General features: G+C 35.5%; 2 protein-coding genes across 2 annotated transcripts; both read right to left on the bottom strand.

Annotated features, from left to right (window-relative positions):
- Window positions 1–3,493: 3,493 nt before the first annotated feature.
- LOC131044419 (subtilisin-like protease SBT1.7) lies at window positions 3,494–5,827 on the bottom strand. The gene has a single exon (XM_057977737.1). It carries the CDS (start codon window positions 5,825–5,827, stop codon window positions 3,494–3,496), a length of 2,334 nt encoding a protein of 777 aa, XP_057833720.1.
- Window positions 5,828–18,910: 13,083 nt separating this feature from the next.
- LOC131044414 (subtilisin-like protease SBT1.7) lies at window positions 18,911–21,244 on the bottom strand. Its single transcript, XM_057977732.1, has one exon. It carries the CDS (start codon window positions 21,242–21,244, stop codon window positions 18,911–18,913), a length of 2,334 nt encoding a protein of 777 aa, XP_057833715.1.
- Window positions 21,245–21,516: the final 272 nt, after the last annotated feature.

The following is a 21,516-nucleotide window of genomic DNA, read 5'->3' as shown; positions in this document are numbered from 1 at the left end:
TGACTTTTTGTGTAATGGGACACTTCTCTAAACTATGAAGCCTCTTCTGAATGTCATGCATTGTAAATGGTTCGATTTCTCTATCTTTGATATGGTCTAATTTTCTTTCAATGGGCTGAGAGGGTTTAGGTGCCATAAAAGCTAAACACAGAAGGGCTAGGGTTTCTGATAGAGGGTGAAAGATCAAATTGGGATAAAATAGAAAGGATTTATGAGAAGAACGGATGTTCATGAATGCCAAATTAACAAACTTCCCCTATCTTATCAACAAGAAAACCAGAAATTTTAACAATTTTATGCAAACAGAGATTCTATCCTCAAACCTGGTTTTGTGCTTTCGCCTATACACCCCTTCAAGTTTACCAGAAGTCTCAAATGCAAATAGGATGAGAAAAGGTGATAGCCATATGAATACATGGAGAAATTAATTCTTTTGTTTCGGCGGTTGTCGTACTACTTTGAGATTTGAAAAAAAAACATTTTATTAATGCTTCATTTATTTCCCATTACCAAAAGGTAATTTATTGACGTCATTGCATGAGTTGTCGGTCTTGAGGCTGCTACTATCGAAATATCAGGCAATCGGGTTCTTTAAGAACTGCATAACACGAGAAGTGTGTGTGCTGAAAAAGTTTCTAACGCGTGTCCGGTTGATATGTGACCTATGAGGGACCCACTAACATGATACTACCGGGGATCGGGGTATCGGGTGGAACAAGGCTCAATAATGATAAATCCTAGTGATTTAAATTTCCATTAGATGGCAATAAGGTGATAAAGTGAGGTGGGGCCCCATTGGACATAACCAAGACTTGACGCTTAAAGGAAAGAGGTTGATCATTCAATCGAGGGTTTTGAGAACTAAAGCATGTACATTACTCTTGTAATGTGGTGGTCCCCAACTTGAGGAACAAACTATGGCCCAATGGGCAGGACGGGCACAACAATTATTTAGGAAATAGCTGATTAATTAATTAATTATGTTTTATGAATTAATTAGTCATGGGATGATATATGGGTGATTGAAATTTATTAATTGATATAATGTAATCAATTAATTAATAAGGTGCATTAACATGGAAAAGTCCATAAGACAGTATCAATGTGGCATGATGATGAGCACAATAGAATTTGTCAATTAAGAAATGATAATAGAATTGATTGGTTAGAATGATGGATTTTCCCAAATAGGATTATGATGGATTTAATTAACAAGGTGATGAAATATAGGTGTCTAAATGTTGCCCTTGTTCAAAGGGTGCCACATATAAAAGAAGCGGTGGATTTGTAAATAATGTAGAATAAGAAATATTTAATGTCACCGAGTGTTGGTCCAAAGCACAAGGAAGAATAAAAGAGATGGATGAACACTTGAAATAAAATAAAAGAACATGGGACTAAATAGATGGGTGGGACTCAAAGGATGGGACAGAAAGAATGTTATTTATCAATAGTTATAAATAAGAATAAATGCAGAGTGTTAATAATGTCATGATAAAATTTGTGATGCTCACAGTACATTTTTAAAATTTGAGCAACCTAATTCAATGTATCATGTAAAAGGATGCACCATCATATAGTAGACATTGATAACATATTTTTGATATGAAGTACAAGAAAAATATCTAAGTAGGAAAGTAGTAGGATGGAGCATGATATGGTAGGCCATGATGACATAATTTCCATAGAATTTTAAAGGAGTGACATAAAAATAGAGGCAAATAAAAAGGTATAATTATTTAAGAAAAATTACAAAAACACAAATAAATTGAAAGAAAAATAAAAAAGAAATTATAATTATCCTTTACTAAGTCAAAATCTAAGAAACATTCATATTCATAGTTTTAATTATCCCCAAACAATTATTGATGTGACGAGGTTGGATTTAGAAAGATAAATCCTATCAGAAACCAAGTTAAGATATGAATATCTAATTAATTTACATGTTATTCTAAAATCGACTGGTTGCAAAGCATGTACATATAATCCTGTACGTCAATCTAAGGTAGTATAGTTATCTTAAATACATATATCTAAAACAAATGTGGGAGATATAAAATTTGCAACTATTTTATTCACTTAAAATTTATTTTATTTTATTCTAAAAATAATTTATCATGGCACTAACAAAAAAATTTAAATTGGAGGTTCTCCTTGGTGCCTAAAATTGTGTGAGTGATTGGAAATTAAGGTGTTATATTTTTGTTGTTTGAAGTTATTTGATATGGATAGGATTACATAGATATGCTAAAACCTAATTATTATGCAAATGGTCCTCTTCTTGCATTGCAGTCTGCTCATTCCACATGGGTGATCATTCTTGTGGGGACATTATGGTTGGAAATAGAGGTTCAACATAAGGTTGTACCCCTGGCTCAATAAATTTTGGCTTTTACATTAGTTGGTTCAGTATAGGGCTTGTCACATAGGGAGTTTTTGTTTCCCCTTATTTCCTCATGTTTTTGTTGTTGGCCTATAAAGGGGTTCATGAGGCTCCTTATTGTAGAGTAAGTAAATGGGATTCATTAGTCTAATTATCTAAACTAGGAATCACAAACCATTTACACTAGCAATACATTGAGGAATAAATCAAAACTATATATAGGGCATTTTGTGCCCGCCAAATAGCTTGCATTAAAAAAGGGTAAGAGGATTAGTTGACCCACGATTTAGGCCCACATTTTCTAGTTTTTCTACCTTTTGCATGTTATGAGATAAAGTGACACTTTTTCATGGTGGTTAGGCTTCACACAAACATATTTTGAATATTCCATGACCATTTGACCACCTTTTTGTCGATTGCACAACGTAAGACAAATAGTTGAGGTTTTTTAGATCATTTTTTATTCGATGAGGTAATATTCTTAGTTTTTGAGAATTCAAATGTTTATTATGTATGTTTCCTTTAAATTTGATAATCTAGACTTGTTCTTTTCAATGTTTTCAAGTTAATTCTATTAGACTTTGTGAGATGGTGGAAATTAGGGTGTTACCATTTAGGTTGATAAAGCCACTAATTTTGCCTAACGACCAAACATTAAGAGAACAAAATTAAACTTGATTGATCCAATCCTAAAAGGACTTGATTCAAAACAAGTTAATTCTCCCCTTGTTAGAGTTGAAAACTAAATTTGAATTACAGTTGAATTTCAATGCTAGATCTAGGACAAACAATGAGAGATTGACATAAAATAACAGTGACAAAATATTACAAATATCATGCAAAGCTTAAATCTAGATATGAGGAATGAATTTCTCCTTTCGGATTCATTCTTCCTTGTCTTAGTGAGTTTCAGTGGCTTAGTCTAAACCTAATGGCTTACCCCTTTGTTAGGGTTTCATAATTAATATTATATTTGATGCATTACAAACCAATCACTAAGCTGCATTATATATGCTTGCAAATGACATACTAAGTAGCAGGGCTAGGTTGGATTATCTTATCCATATGGATTGCTAAATATAAATAATATTATATTTGAGCTAGGTTGGATTAGTTTGAAGCTTGCCAAGTCAATACGATCGGACTACGAACAAGTTGTCTTCCACCCTCAATGCAAGTCCAACTTATCTCTCCAAAGCCATTTTGGTCTCCCTCGGAAGGAGATGGAGTCCTTATATTGCTTTCAAATTTCACTATGTAGGTGGCTTTATCGTACAGATTTCTGAACACGAACGTCTGGGGCTCCACAGTGATGCTGACACCAGGAGGGCTCTTCACACTCGCTCTGTATACTACATTACCCTTTGCAACTGCACCCACATTCGTCACTGTTCTTCTGCTCACTTGAGCCGAATTGTTGCCCGGCTTAAACACAACAGAAAACGAAGGGTAATTGAGATCTCCAGCTTCGAAACTGGACTTGGGACACGAGATCAGTCTCTTGGTGAGAAGAGCAATTTGTTTCTTGGTGTAGTTAAGAGAGCATAGAAAGTCTATATAATCTTGCGGTGCCATGTCGTAGACAAGGCCAGGATCCATTGCAGATCTTGGGTCCACGTGGCCTGAGCCCATAGCAAATGGGTTGGCTGCCTCCATGGTTACTGAATCTCTGATCTCCTGCTTTCTATTATCCACAATGTAGGAAGACGTCATGAGAGCAGATTTGATGGCGGCGGGGCTCCAGGTGGGATGGATGGCTTTTATGAGCGCTGCAATGCCGCTGACATGAGGACACGCCATTGAGGTCCCCGAATCTAAAATGTAGTCCACACTTCCAGCGTATGCTGCCAATATGTTGACACCAGGAGCAATCATATCAGGCTTGAGAACAGAAGGATATGCTTCGCTCGGCCCCCTCGATGAAAAAGCAGCCACTATGGGAGCGGCCGTTGCGTTTCCCACAATAGTCAATCCAGTGAGACGCATGGCGGCCGTGGCAGTACTAGTATTCGATGTGCTGTTGATGTAGGATTTTATTTTTTCCCCAGCTTTGAAACTTAAGCTGATAGCGGGAAATTTAAAAGTGTAGGAAAACTGCTGCTGTGCTCCAAGGAGCTCTTCATTGGCCACAATCATTCCTGCACCGCCTGCTCTAGCTACTTCATTGGCCTTCTCCGGTGCGCTAGAGTCATCTGGATCGATCAACTGATCACACAGCACTATCTTATCCTTCACCAGATTGGGGTCGAGACTGCCATCAAGACAACGCTTTGAGCTGTTGCTGGCGGAGACATAGACGAGAGGGAATGGCCCTTGCAATTTTCCATCTCCTCCTTTGAAGGCGGAGGTGCCTCTGTATATCTCCTGGTTGCCCAACACCAGAGAAGCAGGGAAATCTCTGTCGATGCTGCTCGCACCCACGGTTGTAATCCATGGCTCTGTGTTGCTCAGAGTAGACGAAAGTGGTCCTCGATTGCCTGCCCCGGCAGAAACAAATACTCCCTTTTCTGTCGCTCCAAACGCTGCAATGGCTCTGATATTCATGTGGAATGGCACGTCTTCTGAGCTAATTGAGATAGAAAGGATGTCGACGCCATCAGCAATGGCGTGTTCCATGGCAGCAGCCACGTCGCTGTCGTCGCATCTGCCTTCAGGCGCCCAACATGCTTTGTAGATGGCCAGCCTGGCATGAGGAGCCATTCCTCTGGCCGTTCCACTGGCGAAACCGAGTAAACTGGCACCCGTTACCGCAGCTCCTGCGGCAGTTGAGGCTGTATGAGTGCCGTGGCCGTGGGCGTCTCTGGGAGACATGTATTCCAACGTTTCATTGATTTTAGAAACATTATTTTGGAAGCCTTTGTAGAAGTATCGAGCTCCAATGATTTTTCTATTGCAATGTGACGAATTGAAGGCCTGCCCGCTTTCACATGTGCCTTTCCATCTCGAGGGAACAGGTCCAAGCCCTGCATCATTGAAGCTTTTGCTTTCAGGCCATATGCCTGTGTCAATCACGCCCACGATGATATCTTCGCCACCAGTGGAGTATTGAGACCATAATCCAGGAGAAGAAGAGGAGGAGGATGAGAGACCCAGAAACTCTGGCGTGTGTGTAGTGGCAACTTTATTGAGGGAGGAAGGGACCACGGCCAAGCACCCCTCCATACTCTCCATGGCGTCAGCCTCTGCTTCGCTTAGCCTCGCAGCAAAGCCGTGCAAGAGAGTATCATATGTGTATAGCAACTCATTCGCATTTGATTCTGAGACCTGGCTGAGCATTGAAGCGTACCAGTGTTGGTGTAGATAGAAATGTTGGGGTTTCATGGATTTGATCATATGAATAATATAGGGCTTCCTTATATCTTCTTCTTCCGCCTTGCCCAACGACATTGCACACATGAAAAAGAGGAGGAGAATGAGGAACCCGGCAAGCGCGCTGTTAGCCATGATTGGCTACAAACAAAGAAAATCCAGCACTGAAATTATCTTGTCAGATTCGTGATAGTGTGTGTTCTCTCTCACAATGTCGAGAGCCGTTAAGCCTTCCTACAGAGCGTGTTGGGCTACTTACAAAGAAAATTCGGCTCTAACAATGGAAATGTTATTGAATATGTGTTCACGAAACATGGCAGGCAGGGGCAATTTATAAGCAGAGCACAAAAATGTTGCAGGACAATTGACCGAATCAGCTTATAACTCGGTAAGGGTTTTACTCTTTCAAGCAAAATAGAAAAATCTGAGACGCTTCATTGGAACTCTTCAGGTATGATCGAAATCGAAAAGGAATATTTCGTTGTTTAGAATAAGTCAATTTTCTCGCTCACTCTCTCAACCGCTCCAGTAGAATGGTGATCGTTCCGATCGTTATATACAAATTTTAAGATTTTTATTTTTAGTTTATTTTTTTGACATAATCTCCCCCTGATAAAAATGCGAATCCTACAACTTTATTTGACAAATAATAATAAATTAAAATCCGCAACGTAACTTCTGATTTTTAATAATAAAATTAAATTGTTATTATAAATTTTTAAATTATATCGTGAGGTGGTGTATATAATAGATATTTTGAGATTGTGATTTGTATTATTATAATTTTTTAAAATTATATTATGGAAAGTTGTTACAAGGTCAATATAATAGTTTTTTGAGATTGTGATTTAATGGAGTTTGTGTTTTCAACATTTTTTTTATAAACATTGGTTCGTCACACAAAAAAATATATGATGCATTTATAATATGCTCTGTGTGACTATGGGAAACTATACTCTTGGGTACCTTCAACACACTATGATTCTATTTGTTGTCTATAGCTATCAATCTTGTTTTGTGCTTATTAATGAATCATGAATTTTAAACTTTTTTTTTAGTACACATTTACAATCAGTTGCTTCGTGTATCAACTTCCTCTCGCTTCATAATGATTTACCATGTTTCCTTTTTTACTACTTCCTCAAGCCTTCTTGGTTCATGAGCACCAACAATTATCATCAATGCGTAATTGATATCATAGCCATAACAATTGATGGCTATTTCCTTACTATTTAGTATCTCCTTACAAGATTTCATTGGATTTTGGAATGGATAATGGGCTTGAATTTGACTCATCAATACCTTCTCTTACTTTTGTTGATTCATTAATTCCTTTTGGTTTTAGCTTAAATTTTCTCGGTGTGTATGATGATGCATAATATCCATCTTTTTCTTTTAAAAACTTAACATAAAAACACTTGTAAGGTCACACTCCTCAAAACTGGCATCTTTAGAGATGTGAACTTTATTTTCTATGAAATTGTAAAAGTCATAGGCTTTACCAGACTCATCATACCTAACAAAGATGCATTTTTAAATATTATCATTGAGTTTCCTTCTCTTCTCTTTCGGAATGTGTCAATGAAATACTCATAAAGAATCTAGAATGCCCAACTAAGGATTCGTTTCCTAAACATTCCATGTTTACAGATTATATTTCTAAGGTTTTAATTACAAACTATGATTGATCGAATAAGTTGTTATATGAATTACTTCTCTCCATAATTTATATCCAAGACTATGATCCTTGAGCATTGATTTATATTTTACTTGAATTTTCTTATTCCTTCTTTTAGTTACCCCATTATTCTATGTAGTATATGTAGCTAATATTTGCATCTTAATTCCCTTTTGTTTACAAAAGTTGACAAAATTATCTTAGGCATTATCTAGTTTCAACATTTTAATTTTTTTTAGTACATTCATTATTGACTTGATGTACCATATAAACTACTTGAAAATATCAAATTCTTCAAGCTTGGTCATTATAGAGTAAACCCTTATTCTTTGAGGTAATCCTTTCATGGTGTGATAAATTATCTAGATTTCCTTGTGGAAACTATCTTGACTAGTCAAAAAGATCAAAATCAACTAATTCCAGCTTCTTTAAGCTTTTCCATAGTCAAAAGTTTTATATTTTATTTCATTATAACATAGGATCAAGAGGGTTGGGCTTAACAAACACACTCTAGGTGTTGCCCCACTTAAGTGGCTGGTGTCGGGCCTTTTGATCCATTCCTTTCACCGATGACGTTTTGGTTCTTCTAACCAATTCTGTTAATGGCTACAATCGGTAGTTAGCCATAGTTAGAATTCAAATTTAATCCCACTGCCCTCAAGCTGGAAGATCCACACAGACGCACATAGTCACACTCATCATTAATGAAACTGCAACCAATTTGAATTTCAAATTTGATTTGCAATGTCTTTCCCAATCCTTTGAAATGAGCAATAGGATGTTTTCTTTGGCTGGATCAAAATCATGGCCATAAGAGTTGCATAAATAATTGGCATCCCATGATTTTGGTCACATTGGTTTCATCTTTATCCTTATTTTCTCACTTATTTCATTTCTTCCTTCCAATTGATTCTTCCAAGCGTGCATCTTTTATCCTGCTTTACGCTCACTACAAGCATTCCCTTTCCACTCATTTATCTCTACGCTTCCCCTTCTTCAACATGTTTTTCTGCACCTATTTATATGCTATATGAAAACTTTCTGCAATAAATCTAGAAGGATTTTAATCGTGAGAGGCATATGACGAAGCTTTCAAAATGGCATAAAGAATGCAGGTGTAGATGTCATTTTAGAGGATATCTCATTTGTTCAAGCGTTCATTTGTAGTCAATGCAGCTATTTAGTTTGGAGATTCTCTTTCCATATATTAATCATAATTAGCCAATAAGATCCTTGTGCGGGCTTTTGCCTGCCAAAGTGTCAGCCTTTCGATGATTATCCATTTTTTAGCAACTTTTTGGCCAAGCCTTGTTTCTTGGGTGGTGATAAGACAACTTGAACAACGTCATCTATTGATGTGTTTGAGTGTGACGTGGTGATGAGGTGACATACCGCCTACCATGCCCTCTATGGATGGCTTTGAGAGTGATGTGAAGAGCCTGGATTAAATGCGACTAAAGGTTTCGCTTCTCTAAAGTGTGTTTCGTGTCCTTGGGTAGTGTGTCTGTCACTTTTGTTCAATGCTCATAATTAATTTTGGGTTTTCATTCTCTACATGTTTACCTTTGTTGTGGCGGCACACAAAGTTCACAGCTACTTTTGGGTTTTCATTGTCTGGATACTATGTGTATTTACAATGTATCTGAGCTTGTTGAGGGCTTTGTCGGGTTTCGTTGAAGCAATTTTTTTTCGGTGTGTTTGGTTGAAAGAGAGGTTTGTGCAGAACGGAGGTAATTGTTTTCAGCTCCAGAATTCAGGTACCTCTAAAGATGAATTGATTTTCACTCTTTTCAATTTGAAATTCTCTCGTTCCATTGTGTGCATTTTCAATATGTGTCTTCCTTACCTTGTGGCCTATTTTGCCTCAGTTTGTGTGGTAGTTAACATATTTTTGATTTTTAATAAATTCATAGTTTTTCGTTCTCAGTGTTTTACATATCTCTGTTTGTGCTTTAAGAATCTATTATTTGGTTTGACTGTCTATATCTTCGCCACGTCTCTGCATTTCTCTGGTAGTTATTGAAATTATATTTTAGGTACTCTACGTTTTTAGGGTTTCATCATTGTTGCTTTGCAACATACCCTGTCCCAGGCAACTAAGGATAGTCAATTTTTCTCCTCAGTACCAATCCTGAAAAATATTTTCTGAATCATCTCAATTATCTCAGCCACCTTCCCCAATATTTTGAAAAGGAAGAGGTAATATATGGGGATGCTCTTAAGACATGATTTAACCATCTATACTTTCCTTACCATACTGAGCAAATTACGTTTCCAACCTTCTAATTTATTTTGGAATATCTCAATAATTCCATTTGAGAAGGATAAGGAGGGGGTTTTAGATATGAGAGGAAGCCTCAAATAAAAATTAAGAAGAATAGCAGTCTGGTAGGCTAGGATAGTAGTGATTTTCTCTTGGAGGGATTGGTAGACATTTAAAAAGAAAATTTTGCTTGTCTCATAGTTAATATGTTGCCTTGATATTTTTGCATAATTGTCCAACATCTTCTTCCCACACCTCGCTTCTGAGATATAAGAATCTCCAAAAATGAAAGTATCATAAATATGGTGTGTTAGTAAAAACAATAGTTTTAAAAATTGTAAACATTGTTATCTTTCTTATATAGTAAAATAAAAATAAAAAAGAGAATCTTCTTTGGGTGTCTCTATAAAAACAATTAATTGGTTTTTGCTTGGGATTATGCAATTTGTGGTTTTAAGGGCATGCATATTTGAATTGTGTTGCTTACACACAAGATTTAATGAAAGCTATTCAGATTGTCATTATGATGTTATAGGAAGTGATAGATTTTATAGTATTCTTACAATTAATTTTAGATTTTCATCTTGATGATTAATATATTAATAGCATTATAAATAGTTGAAGGTTAATATGGTTGTATTACCCTTTCAAGATCAAATGATTATTTAGCATATCCTAAATTCTTTTATTGGGAGATTTATAATTATAAAATCTATGATATGATAGATAGGAATATATACATGTGTGTGTAAGAGTGTATTTACTCTTAAGAGGAACAAAGTAGACTTTCAAGTAAATATAAAACTCTTTAAGGCTAAATAGATGTATTTCATTAATGTTTATTTACAAAGTAATTCTACTGAATATTATTACAAGATTGGATTTAGATCAACTTGTACAAGCTTATGGTGATTAGAACCACACCAAGTGGATAAGAGTTGACCTCTTAAGAAAAGTAGTTATGAACTTTCTTTGATTTTGAATGATAAGTTCTAAAAACAACAAGAATTATCCTTAAAATCCATTATCGTTATTCTTCTTAAAATATTGATTTGATATTATCTCAAACCTAATTCAAAGGGAACATCTTAAATGAAATAATTGTGTGTATTGGGAAAGACAATGGTTTAATGGGGAAAATTCATGTTTGAATATGATCGTGGTATGGAATCTTTTGGTGAAACTAGGTTATTGTCATATGATATTGATTGTTTGATGATAGATTAAATGGTGAGTAATGATCTATACTCTAATTGTGCCTTGGATATCATAATACAACTATTGGGTGTTAAAGAAGAGACATTGTCATGAGTAACCATTATTAAGGTCATGATATCTTTTCATGAATGACCATCCCGTGTCTTCATGTTTGATATCCTTATATTTTTTTATGAGACTGCTATATGATTTCTTATAGATACTCCTAAATAATCTTAAACTTATGTATGTAGAGATGTGTTGTAGTATCGGCTATGATTATAGTGTTGTATATTTCTTGAGAATTTGAGAAAATTAAATTATGGTTCTGATTGGATTTTATAATTAATGGAGGTTTGATTGAAAATAAGATCCTTGATGAGTTATCAAGTGCATGGATTGAAGATATTACACACATATATGCTCATGAAAGCAATGTATTCTTAATATACATTCTTAGGTAACCATGAAGTTGTTATATCAGTTTAGATATAGATATGCCATATTGCATTATTCCATTACTCTTGTCGAATTTGCATTGTTAGTCTACCTCGTGCCGGGTTGGGTATCTTTTGTATCATGAAATATTTTGGGGAAGTGTAACTACTTCGTGGTAGGGTGGATACATGCCCCAAAAATGTTCTCACCCTTTATGTGATTGTGGGAGACATATGTCAAAGTTCCTGTCATGATGGTCTTCATGAATTATTTTTCATTATAAATGACCTTGCAGTCTATCGTAAAGGAACACGATCCATTATGTTCGGCCTTGTTATAGTTTGTGTATTAAATCTTTATGTTGAAATTTAATTTTAGGTCTCATTCTTGTATATCCGCACTTGTGGAATAGTAACACTTTATTTTATGAATTTTTCTATGAATTCTGTAAATTATGTTATTTTGAAATTATGGATGTCATTACATCATTTGTCTCTATGTTTCCCTTCTTCAACATGTTTTTCTCCACCCATTTATATGCTATTTGAAATTTTTTTGCAATAAATCTAGAAGCATCTTAATCATGAGAAGCATACGAGGAAGCTTTCAAAATGGCATGAAGAATGGAGGTGTAGATGTCATTTTAGAGGATATCTCATTTTTTCATGCCTTCCTTTGTAGTCAATGCAACTATTTAATATGGGGAATCTCTTTCTAGATATTAATCGTAATTATAATTTTAATTTGAGTCTAACCAAAATTGATATTATTTTGTTTATGATGGTTTTTGGTGCATATGTTTTCAAAATGTTTTATTCAATTAAATAAATTTAAATGGAATTTTTAAACCTATAGAGAGATGAGTTTTAAAATATTAAACTTAAGTACTCTGATGTTTCTATTAATATGTGTTCTGATATTACCAAAAATTTAAGTACATTAGATGTGGTAAGTTCGTAAGGCTATATCTTCATACATAATATTATTATCTTTTTTTCTTAATTATATTATTTTCTCAAACCTCACACAATTTAATAAAAGATCCCAACTCTAAATATAAAAAGGTTAGTTTGTAGAAATAAATCAAATATTTTGGAAAGTATGTGTCACACATGCATTTTTCATCCCAACTTGGCTCATAAGAAAATAAATGAAAAATACTAATTTTGTTAAGAGAAAGAACAACATAACTAAATTTCATAAATTTGATGCTAATTCTAGGATGATATAGACAATAGCATGATGATTCAAACATTCTCGAGTTATCTTAACCAAATTTATAGATGAGTGAAATATGAAGACGATGACTACTCTTTAGGCAAAGCTATTATCAAATAAAAAGAAGCAAATGTATATTGCATTTCTACTACATGGTCATATGTAATGTTTCAATTTATTTTTAATAAACATTGTCAATTTTATTTGATTTATTTTATTATCAAATAATATCTCATGCCTTAATTTATTTATTTATTTCAGACTCTCATGAAATTAAGATCTTTATATAATTATTAATCTTTTGAAATAAATTTAAAATATATATACAATATGTATTATATGATTTTTCTCTATGTCATTAACTATATAAATTTTAAATCTTATACATAATTACTAATATTCTTTTATATAATATTTTAAATTATATATTGTGATTTTAGAATAAAATTTAGAAATTTTCAAAAAATTAAAATCCAAATTCTAAACACATGCAAATCAAAAAAAAATATTATGGAGACTCAATTGTTATTAAATATTTTGAGTAGCATAACAATGACATGATTAAAATATTCAAAGTAGGTCAATGGTTATTTAGAGAGCTTCCTCAATTTCCGAAAAAATAGTGAATTTTTTAGATTTTTCAAAAGTGAAAATACATATGTTTAGATTGATTTAATTGATTTTGTGGACTATATATTTGATTTAGAGTTAACTGGTTTGATTGACCAATTAACTCAATTGATTGATTAGTCAAATAACCTAGAACTAATTTAATTAACTCAATTGATTGATTAGTTAAATAACCTGAATCTAACTTGTTTAATTAGTAAAATAACTTGAATCAAAAAAATATTTAATTAAGTTAACATAAATTAAATGTGGATGAGGATAATTATGATTATTTATTTATTTTAACTAGGTATATGTGCATGTATTATTGTTGGTTAATAGATTTTGTTCTCTTCAAAATATGACAGTATCGACTCTTAGCCCCGAATAAGAGAGCAAACTATTAACAACAGTCGGAGAAGTTGCTATGGCTTTGCAACTTTCCTTTCAATTTTAGAGGTACAAATCCATCTTATGATATCAATTTAGGTTATTTTGGGTATGCTTTTAACTAGAAAGCAGGAAAGGTAAACTTTACAAAATAAAGAGGAAGGAAAACATGAGATTAATTACACATGACCATCACATCAAAGTATAAAGATCAATTTCCATATATCTTAAACACAAATCATTTACCAACATTCATACAAATATTTTTACTAATGAATGATCACCGCATAAAATAAATCACAAACAAGAACATTCATAATATCGAATGTAAATTCACAATAATGTAGGAAACCACTATTCGTTATAGCACAAATTCTAAATAAAGAACAGATATTCCCACATTCAATCAATCATTCAGATATAAATATTGATGATAGCATCAAATATAGATCAGAGCTCTGATTGAATCAGCACAAAGTCTCCTTCAAACAGAATTCCATTAAACTTTCATAAAATTACAATATTGCTGCTAACTGAAATTTGGATCCTTTAAGTTCCAAATCGAAACTGTTAACAATGATTCCTACCAACCTTAAATAGTTTGACCATAAACTAATCAAAATAATGACTTCTTGGAGACAACCAATTAAAGAGAGTTTAAGAATAACTTCCAACTAAACGGTCCACTAGGACCAATAGTATGAGCAAGGACTTTAAAAATTGAACAACTAAGTAGGAAACAAGAAATCAAACAATCACATCCTCGTTGCTTCTTTATCTTTATGTTGAAATTTAATTTTAGGTCCCATTCTTGTTATAGCTTGGGTAAGTGAACATAGTGAGCAGCTCCATAGAATTTTTTTTTAACATAACCCTTACTATCAAAATCGATCCTTATGGGTAGGGAACAAAAACCAATCTTAGCTAGAAGTTTATCAAAAAATTTTGGAGATTCATTATTTCTACAAGAAAATTGAGACAAGCTCATAGGAAAAGAGTACCCTTTCTTTCTCATTTGTATATATTTTGTATTAACAAAGGTCATATAACGACATAGTTCCAAGAAGAGATAATTAGAGGCATACTTGGGTAATCTTAATCTAGCCTTTTCATAAACTCCTATTCTCAATTATGAGAAAATTATGTACTGAATATAGAAGCTACCATAATATTGAATTAGGGCCATAGCCTCCTCTGATATTCTCTTTTCAGGGTTTACTTCAATGTCTTTTATGATTGTCATGAATAAAGTGTCATGGATGTGAGAGAAATTCCTCATACCGTCTCTTTTATGTAATTGAGGGAAACAATTATAAACATGGACACCATTTGTGACATTTCCAACTTGTCTCAAACCCAGCCAAGAGATTCTCTTGACAGCTAATACATAGCAAAGCACAAAGCAAAAGCATAATTCACTCCTATCATTAAACTTTACAAGTTGTTTGTGAAGGGAATCACATATTAACCCTGCCTAGTCAATCTGATTTCTATCATCACAAACACTGAGGAAAAAATGAAACATCCATTCTTCAAAGAATTTTATCCTAGGTCGACCAACCACACAGCACAACAACACAATGATATCGGTGATATCATCTCTAAACAGCTCCATTTTTATTCGAGAAGGTAACGTAGATGTACTAGGTCAAGGGGATTTTAACCAACCTTGAACAATAGTGTCCAGACACCAATCTATACAGTTCTGAAAGAACCCCCATCCCGAGTAATAAGATAAATTCACCTCACCTTCTCTTTGAAGGATGTGTAGTGCAAGAGAAATATTATATGTATCTATTTTGTCTATCAGAACTTAATTCACACTTTGGATTTCATGGGAGTCGGGATGATAATGTTGCACACAGGAGAGGACCAATTATAGGCATGCAATGGTGAAAGGATAACCTTTAGCTTGAGATATAGTAGATTCAATGACTTTTTGTGTAATGGGACACTTCTCTAAACTATGAAGCCTCTTCTGAATGTCATGCATTGTAAATGGTTCGATTTCTCTATCTTTGATATGGTCTAATTTTCTTTCAATGGGCTGAGAGGGTTTAGGTGCCATAAAAGCTAAACACAGAAGGGCTAGGGTTTCTGATAGAGGGTGAAAGATCAAATTGGGATAAAATAGAAAGGATTTATGAGAAGAACGGATGTTCATGAATGCCAAATTAACAAACTTCCCCTATCTTATCAACAAGAAAACCAGAAATTTTAACAATTTTATGCAAACAGAGATTCTATCCTCAAACCTGGTTTTGTGCTTTCGCCTATACACCCCTTCAAGTTTACCAGAAGTCTCAAATGCAAATAGGATGAGAAAAGGTGATAGCCATATGAATACATGGAGAAATTAATTCTTTTGTTTCGGCGGTTGTCGTACTACTTTGAGATTTGAAAAAAAAACATTTTATTAATGCTTCATTTATTTCCCATTACCAAAAGGTAATTTATTGACGTCATTGCATGAGTTGTCGGTCTTGAGGCTGCTACTATCGAAATATCAGGCAATCGGGTTCTTTAAGAACTGCATAACACGAGAAGTGTGTGTGCTGAAAAAGTTTCTAACGCGTGTCCGGTTGATATGTGACCTATGAGGGACCCACTAACATGATACTACCGGGGATCGGGGTATCGGGTGGAACAAGGCTCAATAATGATAAATCCTAGTGATTTAAATTTCCATTAGATGGCAATAAGGTGATAAAGTGAGGTGGGGCCCCATTGGACATAACCAAGACTTGACGCTTAAAGGAAAGAGGTTGATCATTCAATCGAGGGTTTTGAGAACTAAAGCATGTACATTACTCTTGTAATGTGGTGGTCCCCAACTTGAGGAACAAACTATGGCCCAATGGGCAGGACGGGCACAACAATTATTTAGGAAATAGCTGATTAATTAATTAATTATGTTTTATGAATTAATTAGTCATGGGATGATATATGGGTGATTGAAATTTATTAATTGATATAATGTAATCAATTAATTAATAAGGTGCATTAACATGGAAAAGTCCATAAGACAGTATCAATGTGGCATGATGATGAGCACAATAGAATTAGTCAATTAAGAAATGATAATAGAATTGATTGGTTAGAATGATGGATTTTCCCAAATAGGATTATGATGGATTTAATTAACAAGGTGATGAAATATAGGTGTCTAAATGTTGCCCTTGTTCAAAGGGTGCCACATATAAAAGAAGCGGTGGATTTGTAAATAATGTAGAATAAGAAATATTTAATGTCACCGAGTGTTGGTCCAAAGCACAAGGAAGAATAAAAGAGATGGATGAACACTTGAAATAAAATAAAAGAACATGGGACTAAATAGATGGGTGGGACTCAAAGGATGGGACAGAAAGAATGTTATTTATCAATAGTTATAAATAAGAATAAATGCAGAGTGTTAATAATGTCATGATAAAATTTGTGATGCTCACAGTACATTTTTAAAATTTGAGCAACCTAATTCAATGTATCATGTAAAAGGATGCACCATCATATGGTAGACATTGATAACATATTTTTGATATGAAGTACAAGAAAAATATCTAAGTAGGAAAGTAGTAGGATGGAGCATGATATGGTAGGCCATGATGACATAATTTCCATAGAATTTTAAAGGAGTGACATAAAAATAGAGGCAAATAAAAAGGTATAATTATTTAAGAAAAATTACAAAAACACAAATAAATTGAAAGAAAAATAAAAAAGAAATTATAATTATCCTTTACTAAGTCAAAATCTAAGAAACATTCATATTCATAGTTTTAATTATCCCCAAACAATTATTGATGTGACGAGGTTGGATTTAGAAAGATAAATCCTATCAGAAACCAAGTTAAGATATGAATATCTAATTAATTTACATGTTATTCTAAAATCGACTGGTTGCAAAGCATGTACATATAATCCTGTACGTCAATCTAAGGTAGTATAGTTATCTTAAATACATATATCTAAAACAAATGTGGGAGATATAAAATTTGCAACTATTTTATTCACTTAAAATTTATTTTATTTTATTCTAAAAATAATTTATCATGGCACTAACAAAAAAATTTAAATTGGAGGTTCTCCTTGGTGCCTAAAATTGTGTGAGTGATTGGAAATTAAGGTGTTATATTTTTGTTGTTTGAAGTTATTTGATATGGATAGGATTACATAGATATGCTAAAACCTAATTATTATGCAAATGGTCCTCTTCTTGCATTGCAGTCTGCTCATTCCACATGGGTGATCATTCTTGTGGGGACATTATGGTTGGAAATAGAGGTTCAACATAAGGTTGTACCCCTGGCTCAATAAATTTTGGCTTTTACATTAGTTGGTTCAGTATAGGGCTTGTCACATAGGGAGTTTTTGTTTCCCCTTATTTCCTCATGTTTTTGTTGTTGGCCTATAAAGGGGTTCATGAGGCTCCTTATTGTAGAGTAAGTAAATGGGATTCATTAGTCTAATTATCTAAACTAGGAATCACAAACCATTTACACTAGCAATACATTGAGGAATAAATCAAAACTATATATAGGGCATTTTGTGCCCGCCAAATAGCTTGCATTAAAAAAGGGTAAGAGGATTAGTTGACCCACGATTTAGGCCCACATTTTCTAGTTTTTCTACCTTTTGCATGTTATGAGATAAAGTGACACTTTTTCATGGTGGTTAGGCTTCACACAAACATATTTTGAATATTCCATGACCATTTGACCACCTTTTTGTCGATTGCACAACGTAAGACAAATAGTTGAGGTTTTTTAGATCATTTTTTATTCGATGAGGTAATATTCTTAGTTTTTGAGAATTCAAATGTTTATTATGTATGTTTCCTTTAAATTTGATAATCTAGACTTGTTCTTTTCAATGTTTTCAAGTTAATTCTATTAGACTTTGTGAGATGGTGGAAATTAGGGTGTTACCATTTAGGTTGATAAAGCCACTAATTTTGCCTAACGACCAAACATTAAGAGAACAAAATTAAACTTGATTGATCCAATCCTAAAAGGACTTGATTCAAAACAAGTTAATTCTCCCCTTGTTAGAGTTGAAAACTAAATTTGAATTACAGTTGAATTTCAATGCTAGATCTAGGACAAACAATGAGAGATTGACATAAAATAACAGTGACAAAATATTACAAATATCATGCAAAGCTTAAATCTAGATATGAGGAATGAATTTCTCCTTTCGGATTCATTCTTCCTTGTCTTAGTGAGTTTCAGTGGCTTAGTCTAAACCTAATGGCTTACCCCTTTGTTAGGGTTTCATAATTAATATTATATTTGATGCATTACAAACCAATCACTAAGCTGCATTATATATGCTTGCAAATGACATACTAAGTAGCAGGGCTAGGTTGGATTATCTTATCCATATGGATTGCTAAATATAAATAATATTATATTTGAGCTAGGTTGGATTAGTTTGAAGCTTGCCAAGTCAATACGATCGGACTACGAACAAGTTGTCTTCCACCCTCAATGCAAGTCCAACTTATCTCTCCAAAGCCATTTTGGTCTCCCTCGGAAGGAGATGGAGTCCTTATATTGCTTTCAAATTTCACTATGTAGGTGGCTTTATCGTACAGATTTCTGAACACGAACGTCTGGGGCTCCACAGTGATGCTGACACCAGGAGGGCTCTTCACACTCGCTCTGTATACTACATTACCCTTTGCAACTGCACCCACATTCGTCACTGTTCTTCTGCTCACTTGAGCCGAATTGTTGCCCGGCTTAAACACAACAGAAAACGAAGGGTAATTGAGATCTCCAGCTTCGAAACTGGACTTGGGACACGAGATCAGTCTCTTGGTGAGAAGAGCAATTTGTTTCTTGGTGTAGTTAAGAGAGCATAGAAAGTCTATATAATCTTGCGGTGCCATGTCGTAGACAAGGCCAGGATCCATTGCAGATCTTGGGTCCACGTGGCCTGAGCCCATAGCAAATGGGTTGGCTGCCTCCATGGTTACTGAATCTCTGATCTCCTGCTTTCTATTATCCACAATGTAGGAAGACGTCATGAGAGCAGATTTGATGGCGGCGGGGCTCCAGGTGGGATGGATGGCTTTTATGAGCGCTGCAATGCCGCTGACATGAGGACACGCCATTGAGGTCCCCGAATCTAAAATGTAGTCCACACTTCCAGCGTATGCTGCCAATATGTTGACACCAGGAGCAATCATATCAGGCTTGAGAACAGAAGGATATGCTTCGCTCGGCCCCCTCGATGAAAAAGCAGCCACTATGGGAGCGGCCGTTGCGTTTCCCACAATAGTCAATCCAGTGAGACGCATGGCGGCCGTGGCAGTACTAGTATTCGATGTGCTGTTGATGTAGGATTTTATTTTTTCCCCAGCTTTGAAACTTAAGCTGATAGCGGGAAATTTAAAAGTGTAGGAAAACTGCTGCTGTGCTCCAAGGAGCTCTTCATTGGCCACAATCATTCCTGCACCGCCTGCTCTAGCTACTTCATTGGCCTTCTCCGGTGCGCTAGAGTCATCTGGATCGATCAACTGATCACACAGCACTATCTTATCCTTCACCAGATTGGGGTCGAGACTGCCATCAAGACAACGCTTTGAGCTGTTGCTGGCGGAGACATAGACGAGAGGGAATGGCCCTTGCAATTTTCCATCTCCTCCTTTGAAGGCGGAGGTGCCTCTGTATATCTCCTGGTTGCCCAACACCAGAGAAGCAGGGAAATCTCTGTCGATGCTGCTCGCACCCACGGTTGTAATCCATGGCTCTGTGTTGCTCAGAGTAGACGAAAGTGGTCCTCGATTGCCTGCCCCGGCAGAAACAAATACTCCCTTTTCTGTCGCTCCAAACGCTGCAATGGCTCTGATATTCATGTGGAATGGCACGTCTTCTGAGCTAATTGAGATAGAAAGGATGTCGACGCCATCAGCAATGGCGTGTTCCATGGCAGCAGCCACGTCGCTGTCGTCGCATCTGCCTTCAGGCGCCCAACATGCTTTGTAGATGGCCAGCCTGGCATGAGGAGCCATTCCTCTGGCCGTTCCACTGGCGAAACCGAGTAAACTGGCACCCGTTACCGCAGCTCCTGCGGCAGTTGAGGCTGTATGAGTGCCGTGGCCGTGGGCGTCTCTGGGAGACATGTATTCCAACGTTTCATTGATTTTAGAAACATTATTTTGGAAGCCTTTGTAGAAGTATCGAGCTCCAATGATTTTTCTATTGCAATGTGACGAATTGAAGGCCTGCCCGCTTTCACATGTGCCTTTCCATCTCGAGGGAACAGGTCCAAGCCCTGCATCATTGAAGCTTTTGCTTTCAGGCCATATGCCTGTGTCAATCACGCCCACGATGATATCTTCGCCACCAGTGGAGTATTGAGACCATAATCCAGGAGAAGAAGAGGAGGAGGATGAGAGACCCAGAAACTCTGGCGTGTGTGTAGTGGCAACTTTATTGAGGGAGGAAGGGACCACGGCCAAGCACCCCTCCATACTCTCCATGGCGTCAGCCTCTGCTTCGCTTAGCCTCGCAGCAAAGCCGTGCAAGAGAGTATCATATGTGTATAGCAACTCATTCGCATTTGATTCTGAGACCTGGCTGAGCATTGAAGCGTACCAGTGTTGGTGTAGATAGAAATGTTGGGGTTTCATGGATTTGATCATATGAATAATATAGGGCTTCCTTATATCTTCTTCTTCCGCCTTGCCCAACGACATTGCACACATGAAAAAGAGGAGGAGAATGAGGAACCCGGCAAGCGCGCTGTTAGCCATGATTGGCTACAAACAAAGAAAATCCAGCACTGAAATTATCTTGTCAGATTCGTGATAGTGTGTGTTCTCTCTCACAATGTCGAGAGCCGTTAAGCCTTCCTACAGAGCGTGTTGGGCTACTTACAAAGAAAATTCGGCTCTAACAATGGAAATGTTATTGAATATGTGTTCACGAAACATGGCAGGCAGGGGCAATTTATAAGCAGAGCACAAAAATGTTGCAGGACAATTGACCGAATCAGCTTATAACTCGGTAAGGGTTTTACTCTTTC

Source organism: Cryptomeria japonica, unplaced genomic scaffold (assembly GCF_030272615.1).
Source record: "Cryptomeria japonica unplaced genomic scaffold, Sugi_1.0 HiC_scaffold_687, whole genome shotgun sequence".
NCBI classification, from domain to species: domain Eukaryota; kingdom Viridiplantae; phylum Streptophyta; class Pinopsida; order Cupressales; family Cupressaceae; genus Cryptomeria; species Cryptomeria japonica.
This window is presented reverse-complemented; position numbering and strand designations above follow the sequence as displayed.